At 35.0% G+C, this 11,537-nt stretch overlaps 1 protein-coding gene across 1 annotated transcript in view; it reads left to right on the forward strand.

Moving 5' to 3' along the window:
• LOC107722897 (sodium channel protein type 2 subunit alpha-like) overlaps positions 1–6,856 on the forward strand; it is a 44,670-nt gene extending 37,814 nt beyond the window's left edge. The window contains exons 21-26 of the mRNA XM_016531393.1: positions 522–794; positions 1,277–1,330; positions 1,454–1,591; positions 3,294–3,398; positions 4,107–4,377; positions 5,632–6,856. Of these exons, the coding sequence (XP_016386879.1) occupies positions 522–794; positions 1,277–1,330; positions 1,454–1,591; positions 3,294–3,398; positions 4,107–4,377; positions 5,632–6,815 (2,025 nt within the window). The 3' untranslated portion in view covers positions 6,816–6,856. The remainder of the gene's footprint in view (positions 1–521; positions 795–1,276; positions 1,331–1,453; positions 1,592–3,293; positions 3,399–4,106; positions 4,378–5,631) is intronic.
• Positions 6,857–11,537: the final 4,681 nt, after the last annotated feature.

The raw sequence follows: 11,537 nt of genomic DNA on the forward strand, positions 1-11,537 counted from the left end.
GCAATCTTTTATTTTTTAATTACAAAATAATTAGTTTTACTCTCAAACACAGAATGTTTGACTGAATAATAAAGACACAAAAGTAATTCCATATATCAGGCCTATAATAGAGCTGGGTGATATGGAAAAAAAAGTTATGTGAAAGAGATACGTGATATCAATATTGATGTTTTTACCCTGAAATGACCAAACAGCGTGCTGCTTTTATTTCACTCAAATGAATAATCATTTCAACCAATCAGCCATTATATTTAAGAAGATTCAAAATGTTGAATGTAAAATACAATAAAAGACTAATCGAAAATATTCAAGGCATGTTTTCCACATTGTTTGCCACACTAGATAAACATGAGAAAAATTCTATTTGAACAAAATAACACCAATAGAAGAAGCTATTTTTACTGTTCATTTTTGAGTTGCGGCAAATGAATCATTGAATGAGCTGTAAAACAAAGTGCTTCCGTGATGATTGCACAATATTCATGACACTTTGTGAGTTTGTGATGTTTCTGTTGATGCAGGTGGTTGTGAATGCTCTTCTGGGCGCCATCCCCTCCATCATGAACGTCCTGCTGGTCTGCCTCATCTTCTGGCTCATTTTTAGCATTGTGGGCGTCAACTACTTCGCCGGAAAGTTTTACGAATGTGTAAACCAAACCTCGGGAAAGCGCATGTCTACCGCAGATATCGGTAATGAAACGGATTGTCTCAAAAGCCCCAATGAACTCGTCTGGAGAAATGTGAAGATTAACTTTGACAATGTAGGAAATGGATACCTGGCCCTGCTACAAGTGGTAAGGTTGTCCTAAGCATTTGATGGTCAGTAAATATGAGAGAGATTTGTTTTTGATTTTGATTTGATTTGATTATTATTTTTTAAACCTTGAACATAGAAAATGTATAATGTTTCATCATAAGAAGAGATTTTTAACATCATTGGAAAATCTCTCTGTCTGTTTTCCTTTAGTAATCTCCATTAATATTAGTAGTAGTAGTATTTATTATTAATAATAATAAAATATGATTTATATTATTATTGACATTATGAATTTAAAATTAAATGTAAGACAGTACATCAGATCGTACAATGATATTTAAAGGGGTCACTTGAAATCGCATCACATGACCCCTTTAAATGCTTTTACAGTATAAATAAATGATGTCTAATATTTTAAAACAAAATATTATTTCCCATGCAAAAGAATTTCACAGTGCAATAATATTAATGGTCCTAAAATCAAAAAGTAAAATGTCAAGTTTTCTTCATTTTGTCAAGGCCACTTTTAAAGGGTGGATGCCCATTATGCATGCAGCGGTAGACTCTCGCAATGTAAGTCTTTTTTTGATTGTCATTTTACAGCTGCTTCAATAATATTCAATTCAAAATTATGATACACCATTCTTATAATCAAATCTTACTGGTGCATGCTGCCCTTCATCTCCATCTCTGCAGGTACATGATCAACCAGAGTATGAGGTGAATCTGTATATGTACCTCTATTTTGTCATCTTCATCATCCTTGGAGCTTTTTTCACATTAAATCTCTTCATTGGCGTCATCATTGACAACTTCAATCAGCAGAAGAAAAAGATAAGTATCTATATACTATAAGCTTGACAACAAAGCCATCTGCTTCTGATTTTGGATGGGTTTTTTTTAATGCTAGTTTCCTGCAAAAAAAAAAAAAAGGCATTTGAAATTATTCTGACTCAGAAATATATATATATATATATGTATGTGTTTTTTTTTTTTTTCAAATCGCACCCATATTCTACATATTCTACATATTCAATCGCATTTGCTTCCATATTTTTGATCAGTGCTTTGCTACACAACATACAAACTTTACTCCAAAAGTGCGCACATTAGGCTATGTATTCACACTTTTACCTCATATTTCTTAAAATAGAATAGAACCATCATTTCTTAATGACTCGCAGAAACCATCAGTCAATATTGCGTGATCATAATTCCCGCATTATGGTGACGGTAAACTTCTGCGTTCTGTCTCATAATACATTTATGCATCAGTTTATTTACAATATGCATTAGGTCACAATAGAGTGAGTTTTGAGCAAAAACGTGTATTAATTTCATACTGTCACTATGAAATAGCGCGCGCTGACTTTCTCTAAATCGCTGCATGGATTCAGGCGCGTGAACCAGGATTAAAAATCCCAGGCGCTCTCTATAAAGCGGGAGGAGCGCTGACAGTTGAAGTCCATTTCTTATTTTATTGTTTTTTTGTATTGTCATGTTGCAGTATTTTACTTGCTAGTGTTTTAGTATTCAATTTCAATTTCTGTATATTTCTGCTGAAAGGCACAGGTAAATATGACATTTATTATAATGGGTTTATGTGAAGATTGTTTTAAGTTCACTTAAATTAGAAGTTATTTTTTAAAGTCTAATAAATGTTAAAATTGATAGCTCTCAATTATACTGTAATGTTGAATGGATGCATCAGTTTATTTACAATATGCATTAGGTCACAATAGAGTGAGTTTTGAGCAAAAACGTGTATTAATTTCATACTGTCACTATGAAATAGCGCGCGCTGACTTTCTCTAAATCGCTGCATGGATTCAGGCGCGTGAACCAGGATTAAAAATCCCAGGCGCTCTCTATAAAGCGGGAGGAGCGCTGACAGTTGAAGTCCATTTCTTATTTTATTGTTTTTTTGTATTGTCATGTTGCAGTATTTTACTTGCTAGTGTTTTAGTATTCAATTTCAATTTCTGTATATTTCTGCTGAAAGGCACAGGTAAATATGACATTTATTATAATGGGTTTATGTGAAGATTGTTTTAAGTTCACTTAAATTAGAAGTTATTGATATTATAATTGATAGCTCTCAATTATACTGGAATGTTGAATGGCTATAGTCAATGGTTAAATATTGGGGGGGGGCAATTTTATAGAGAAATCAGTATTTGTATTATTGATACTGGCCTTCAGTCATAAAAAAGATGCCATTAAACAAATATAAAAAAATATATACTGTCTTTATGTTGTTTGTACATTAATTTGAAGATTGAATGTAAAATGATTGCAATATAAAAGTATATTTAAAAACTTTAATGTTAGTGGGATTAATCGCGATTAATTTCAGAAAAATGTGTGATTAATTAGTTATTTTCCTTAAATCGATTGACAGCACATATATATATAAAATAAGTGTGTGTACTCAATGGATGCTTTACAAAGATGGCTTTACAAAGTACATATTTTGGATGATAAAATTGAGGCCGTTTTAGTCCCAAAATGATCTTTCTGTCTTTTCTGTCTTTACTTTGGGGGTCAGGATATTTTCATGACAGAAGAGCAGAAGAAATACTACAACGCTATGAAGAAGCTCGGCTCAAAGAAACCTCAAAAACCCATTCCAAGGCCAAAAGTAAGCATTTCTTTGAAAAACAGCTTACGTTCTTGTCATCATGTCATGCCAGAACTTTTCTTTTTTCTATGAAATGCAAAATGAGGCAGAATGTCTAAGCTGTTCTTTTTCCGTAAACCTAAAGTTTATGGTGATTTTTCTATATGTATAGGGCCCTATTTTAACGATCTAAGCGCATGGTCTAAAGTAGACGGCGCAGGTGCACTCAGGGCGTGTCCGAATCCACTTTTGCTAGTTTAACGACGGGAAAACAGTCGGCGCGCCCGGCGCATGGTCTAAACGGGTTGTCCCTATTCTCTTAAAGGGATAGTTCACCCAAAAATGAAAATTTGATGTTTATCTGCTTACCCCCAGGGCATCCAAGATGTAGGTGACTTTGTTTCTTCAGTATTAGACCAGCACGCCCATGGGCGCACAAATGGCCGCAAATGCATTTGCTATTTAAACAATGCGGCGGCGCAGGACGGGAAAATGAGAACTGCGTCGGGCTGAAACTAGCAAAAAACACATGCGCCGCGCCGCGCCTTGCGCCGGGTGTATGATAGAGCCCATAGACTACTGTTAAGATTTCCTAGTATAAATCACCACAGCTTTTGTTATATGGAATAGAGAAGTGCAAACATTCTGCTTCACAGAAGGTATAAAACAAAAAGGGGTTGGAATGACTTGATGTTCATCTTTTCATGTATAAATTCTCATTTATTTCAGAACAAGATTCAAGGATTCATCTTTGACCTCGTAACCAACCAGGCCTTTGACATTTTCATTATGGTCCTTATCTGGCTCAATATGGTCACTATGATGGTGGAGACGGAAGATCAATCCAAGGAAATGGACAAAGTGCTGCACTGGATCAATGTTGGTTTCATTGTGCTCTTCACCAGCGAATGTGTGCTAAAGATGGCTGCGCTACGGCAGTACTTCTTCACCGTCGGCTGGAATGTATTCGACTTTATCGTGGTCATCCTGTCTATAGCTGGTAAGATCTGCTGTATGATGAGGAATTGACCCTTTACTAAGCAATTGTTTTATCACTCCCTCCATTTTTTCGCAGTTGCGTGATCAACTAATGCAATGCAAAATCAATAAAATATCTTCTTTTCTGCAAACCAGCAAACATTTAACTGCAAAATAATCACAAAAAGTGCAGTACTACTTAGTTATTGACACATTAGTGTGATAAAGAAGCGTGAATGAATGATAAAATAAAGTGAGGTGTGTGCTTGATGTAAAAAAGAATTATGCGCAATAACCGGAAACACCCATGAGCACACATGTTATCTGTTATGTTTTGTGAACATAAATAGTTGGGAGAAAATTCAGTGTGCGTCAGTATATTAGATCTGTGCATTAGGGGCCAGATTTACTAACAGTTTGCGCCAGCGCAAACCGTCTTTTGGCGTTAAAATAGTACTGTAAGGATTTACTAAAGACGCGCAGTGAAGAATTAGCACTGAAAAGGTGTGGACACAGTTATTTTTGCGCCTGACCCTACTGAATATGTATTTGTAGGAGTTTCCCTTTCAGACGCAAAATTTATGGGAGGAGAGTATTAAAATGAATCATGCAACGTGGTTTACTAATGTTTGCGCTCGTCAAATTACTGGTATTTGCGCCATTATTTAACGCTCAAAAAAGCATGTCTTAAACTTTTTTGTGGCTGTGTCGTAAGTATATCACCCGCACCTGATGAGCATCGTCTCTGCTTATTTCCACGCCCATCTGCGCTGTTTTGGAATTGCGCTCTTGTGCTAATTTGCCCTGTTTAGTAAATCTGGTCCTAGGTCTTAAAGTGACAGCAGCCTAATAAACCTGCTGCCGTCTATGCACTTACTCATATTCAATTTTGTTTAAAAGTTATGTTGTAGTTTGGTAAAACACAAAATAAACAAGCCTTCAGCATTTTTTTTTTTGGACATACGACTACTGTCAAATTAATTTATATAGCGCTTGTCACAGCACATTATTAAATCGTATTTTTAATGACAAAAATAACTTGAAAATATCTTGTTTAAAAGTGTGTCAGAATTGAGAAGGACACAAAAATAAACAAGCCTATTTTTACATTTTTAAAAATGTTGTCACCTAATTATATTTTTAAAAATCACTAATTTTCAGCAAAATTTGGGAAATTAACATCACAAAATCAGTAATTTTGCTTGCAAAAAATCACTATGTCCTCCTGAATATAGACAGTGCTGTTTCAACATTCGTTTACCTCTTGTCGTTGCAGGCATGTTCCTGGCACAAGTCATTAAGAAGTACTTTTTCTCACCCACCTTGTTTCGCGTCATTCGCCTCGCCCGGATCGGCCGCGTGCTACGTCTTATCCGAGGCGCCAAGGGAATACGGACCCTTCTGTTTGCGTTGATGATGTCACTTCCTGCCCTTTTCAACATCGGACTTCTTCTCTTCCTTGTCATGTTCATCTACGCCATCTTCGGCATGTCCAACTTCGCCTACGTCAAAAAATCGGGCGGCATCGACGACATGTTCAACTTCGAGACGTTTGGCAACAGCATGTTGTGTTTGTTTCAGATCACCACCTCGGCAGGCTGGGACGGCCTTTTGGCGCCCATGTTAAATACCAATGAATCCGAATGCAACCCGAATAAAACCTTCCCTGGCAGCCAGGTTAAAGGCGACTGCGGGAACCCGCCCATCGGGATTTTCTTCTTCGTCAGCTACGTCATCATATGCTTCCTGATCGTGGTGAACATGTACATCGCCGTCATCCTGGAGAACTTCAGCGTGGCCACCGAGGAGAGCGCCGAGCCTTTGAGCGAAGATGACTTCAATAGGTTTTACGAGGTTTGGGAGAAGTTCGACCCGAAAGCCACTCAGTTCATGGATTACGACAAGTTGTCAGACTTCGCCAATTCTCTGGATCCGCCTCTGCGAATCCCCAAGCCCAACCGACTGCAGCTGATCTCCATGGATCTGCCGATGGTGAGCGGCGAACGCATCCACTGTCTGGATATCTTGTTCGAATTCACCAAACGGGTTCTCGGGGAAGGCGGCGAGATGGACATCCTTCACAGACAAATGGAAGACCGATTCATGGCCTCCAACCCCTCAAAGTCCTCTTATGAGCCCATCACCACAACCCTGCGCAGGAAGCATGAAGATATGTCTGCTGCAATCATCCAGAGAGCCTATAGGAACCACATGGTCCGACATAGTATGAAGAAGGTCCATAATGTGTACAGAGAGACCAGGCAGCAAAACGGGAAGGTCCCGAGTAAAGAGTCTGTTGACAATGAAAAGTGCGATGATGACAGCGCTTTGGAAAACTCTGATGCAACGCCCGCCACGTCCTCTCCGCTGTCGTATGATAGCCTGACGCAGAACGCCACAAACAAATACAAGAAGGACAAACATGAGAAGGAAGTGGAAGACAAAGGTAACGGCGTTTAGAGTAGCATTACAAACAATTGTTTACAACTTTTACTTCAAGTTATTTGTCAGGGTCAGGTGACCTTGTCTGTTTGATGTGGATGTCTATGCCATACTGCCTGAGCATACTTGAACTTTGTGCCTATTCTGGAGCTGTGATTGACATGAGTTAGGCAGTGAAGCTGCTACGCCTAACCAGTTTCACTCGCTGGCGAAAATGGCGATGGACCAAATGTTGTCGTTTTTTTTTTTAAGTGTTGTGATCTGATGTGTTTTCTTTGTGAGTCGGAGGTACATCCAGTGTGTTGCATTTAGAGTTGAAGTGTGTGATTCTTGTGCCACTAGTGGCACCAGACCTTAATGGCAAAATATACAAAAATAGAGTGTGTAATTAAAGCATATATAATATAGATTATATATTTAAGATCATAATTCAGCAAGAACGCTGTTAAATTGATCAAAAGAGACAGTGAAGAGATTTATAATGTATCATGTTTCAACAAAAATATGAAGCAGCACAACTGTTTTCTACATTAACAATAAGAAATTTTACTAAGAAATGGCGTCAAATCAGCATATCAGAATGATTTCTGAAGGATCATGTGACACTGAAGACTGGAGTAATGATGCTGAAAATTCAGCTTTGCATCACGGGAATACATTACATTTTAAAATGTATTCAAATAGAAACCGGTTATTTTAAATTGTAATAATATTTCACTATAAGCACTAGTGAAGGATATGCGACTGTGTGTTCTTGTGATGTTATTATTGAGACGTCATGAGTTATTGCAGTTGAACAGGAATGTTTGGTGCTTTTATAGGTGCAGAAATGACACACTTCCTCTTTAAATGTCATTTTTTCAACAGTTTGTGTTTGTTGAGAGAATTTTGCGTTTCTCTTGTTTGTTTTTGTTTTTAAGTGAGCGTGATTTGTTGCGAGGTTGCGTTTTCCTATGTTACTTGAGACAGAGTTGATGTATTTTTTTCTTTTATTGACTGTTGCCGACCACTGTTGCAGTCGTTTGTCGATACACGTGTAATTATAGTTGCATGACAGCTCACCTGTAGTCATACAAGTTTCCCACTCAGTATTTCAGAATGGCTCAGTGCCTCTCAGGTCTCTCTTCAACACGCTAGAAAGCCATTCGCACACGTGCCTTCCCTACTCGAGAGCTTGCAGCAAACACTTTCCTTAAAACCTCAAGACTCCTGTCGCATCCTGAACTGTGAAACCTGTCTGATTTCAGCCTTTTCTGTAGCTGCATCACTGATATTGCACTTGCATAATTCACCCAAAAATGTAAATTGTCTGAAAATTATGCTACACACCCTTATGCTATCCAAGATGTAGATTAATTTGTTTCTTCATCAGGTTTGGAGAAATGTAGCATTCCATCACTTGCTCACCAATGGATCTGAATGGGTGCCGTCAGAATGAGAGTTCAAACAGCTGATAAAAACATCACAATAATCCACAAGTAATCCACACCACTCCAGCATCAATTAATATCTTGTGAAGAGAAAAACTGTTTGTAAGAAACAAACCCATCATTAAAGCTTGTTAGCTTCAAGCTGTTGCTCCAGCTAAAGTACGAGTCCTACTGGAGTCATGTGGATTATTGTGATGTTTTTATCAGCTGTTTGAACTCTCATTCTGACGGCACCCATTCACTGCAGAAGATCCACTGGTGAGCAATAGATGTAATGCTACATTTCTCCAAATCTGTTCTGATGAAGAAACAAACTCCTCTACATCTTGAATGACTTGAGGGAGAGTAAATTTTCAGCGAATTCTCATTTTTGGGTGAACTATTCTTTTAATAAAGCGTTTAGAGATCCGTTCCCATCTTCTTGACTTCTGCATCGTAGCGGGATTCATAAATGGTTGTGAATTCATTTTTGTATATGAACTCTGATTTGGTCAGGTAGCTGTCTTAAGCCAAAACTGCATCTTTCAGCATTCGAATCTTTGCATTTTAAAAGATTTCTCTCAAAAATGCTTCTTCATGTGTGTAAATATTTTGTAGGAATATGCAATCTGTTATACAATTTCTATAATGCATACATTATGGATTATAATCTATATAGGGAATGTGAAAGGTTTAAAGTAAAAGGTTATATGCATCATAAAAGCTAAAATACAAAATTATGCTGAAGTTATATGGGAAATATAATCCTTTTGATTATGTTGAAGCTAAAATGTTATTGTGAACTATGGGCGTTTTTATTTGTATTATGCATTCGGTTTTTATAAATAACACTGAGGAATATATAAATGCACCACTTTTGTTTGCTGCATATTTCACCAATGATGATTCTAGTTCTATATATTTCTGTTATCAATGTTAGCCAACAGGTTGTTTGACATGTGTCTTTACGATGACTGAAGACTGATGGGATAGTGTGTATTTGTTTACATTTTTATAGTTATGAATGTTATCATTACATTTCGTTTCATGTCAGAGACTCATATGCTCCAAATAACACAGTCGTAAGTGTAACTGCTCCATGTGAATGTGACATGTATTGAGAAAATGAATTCTAGGGTATATTATGAATTTATACGAGACGAATATCAAAACAGCATAAGACATAAATCACTAGCTTTTATATGCATCATGCTTGTAGTCTGTGAGTTAAACTGCATGCGAGACATTGCTATGGATCAGTTCTTTATGCTAAAAGAATAAACTCATCACATACCTCACACCTGATACAACTCTTGTGTATTCACTATTTTTTTTAGTTTCATGAATTTTGGTTTTAACTGTTAAAGCACATATGCATATTATTGAAAATTTTTCCCCTCCAAAGGTTTGGAATAATTATGTTTTTTTATCCTGAAGACTGGAGTAATGGCTGCACAGGAATCACAGGAATAGATTACATTTTAAAATATATTACAGTAGAAAAGAGTTGTTAAATTGTAATATTTCATATTATTACTGTATTTTTCATCAAAAAATGCCTTGGTGAGCATCAGAGACTTCTTTCAAAAACATTTAAAAAAAACATGTGAAATTCAAAAGTAATGATTGTGTTCAACCAGGTTTCCAAATCCTCATGCATTTCATAAAAACTAAAATGTATGGAAAACACTTGAAGCCTTTGGTTAAAAAAAAAAATGTAAAAAGGTAATTGCGACTTTTTGTGTCTCAGTTCAGACTTTTTTTCCACAATTCTGAATTTATATCTCCCAAATCTGACATTTTTTTCTTAGAATTGCAAGTTTATATCTTCCAATTCTGACTTTATATCTCGAAATTGAGAAAAAAAAGTCAGAAGTGTGAGAGACAAAAAGTAAAAAATTACTTAAAAATTAAATTAAATAAAAAATTTATTTCCTTTTTTATTTTATCCCATTGAGAAAACAATCTTCCATAGAAAACAGTAAAAAAAAAAAAAAGTGCTCTAGGCTCTAAGTGATGATTCCTCTAAATGTATTCACATTTTACAGCATCTATACGCCCTGATGTCTCTTCGTAAACACATAGTAATGTTTCTCCGGGAGAGAGATGTTTTACGGACAGAGCTCTGGTCTCAAGTGACTGTCCGCTCTAACTAGGAGCACATTAAAGCTCCCATAACTTCAGTCCTGACCATTTCAACTCCACCACAATCATCCACTTCCGCAAAACACCACAGTTTCTCTGCTAATGAGCTTTTATGTGAAAATGGTTCATTTTGTTGTCCTCAGAGGTTTTGTGTGTGAGTGCACATGTGTCTGACCGCACATATCCTCATCTAATGCTTCTGATTTGCAGAGTAGCAAATGCCATATATTGTGTATATTCTTTGTTTTATTGTTTTACATATCACAAAAAATCTGACAATAATGCTAATTGTTATTATTATCATTTTTTATTGGATCATATCAGATTAATAATAATTATTATTATTATTAATAACAACAACAACAATAATGATAATAATGATAATTAGTATTAATAATAATGATGATAATAATAATATTATTATTATTGTTGTTGTTGTTATACTAAAATTATATATTTGTTATTCATAATTATTAATTATTATTATTCTGACATGATCCAATAAAGAAAAAAATAATGATAATAATAACAACAATTAGCATTATTGTCAGATTTTTTGTATTATTATTATTATTATGTTATGACTACTACAAATGTCAATTTTTGGGATAATAATAATGATTATTAGTATTAATAATAATGATGATGATTATTATTATTATTATTGTTGTTGTTGTTGTTCTTATTATACTAAAATTATGTACTAAAATTATATATTTATTATTCATAATTATAAATAATTATTATTAATCTGACATGATCCAATAAAGAAAAAAAAAGAATGATAATAATAACAACAATTAGCATTATTGTCAGATTGTTTGTATTATTATTATTATGTTATGACTACTACAAATGTCAATGTTTGGGACGTTTGGGTAAAAAATAAAAATAATATATTTTTCTTTATCATAACATTATTATTATTATTATTATTACAAATGTCAATGTAGCTAAAATATAATTATATATTTTTCTTTGTCATCACAATATATTATAATTATTATTATTGTTATGTAATTGCAATATGTAAAAAATAAGAATGATACTTTTTCTTTATCTGCACATTATTATTATTATTATTATTATATAAATGTCAATGTTTTTTTTAATTGATATATTTCTTTGTGACCACAATATATATATATATATATATATATATATATATATGTGTGTGTGTGTGTGT

This window comes from Sinocyclocheilus rhinocerous, unplaced genomic scaffold (assembly GCF_001515625.1).
Source record: "Sinocyclocheilus rhinocerous isolate Xijiao unplaced genomic scaffold, SAMN03320098_v1.1 scaffold934, whole genome shotgun sequence".
NCBI lineage: Eukaryota > Metazoa > Chordata > Actinopteri > Cypriniformes > Cyprinidae > Sinocyclocheilus > Sinocyclocheilus rhinocerous.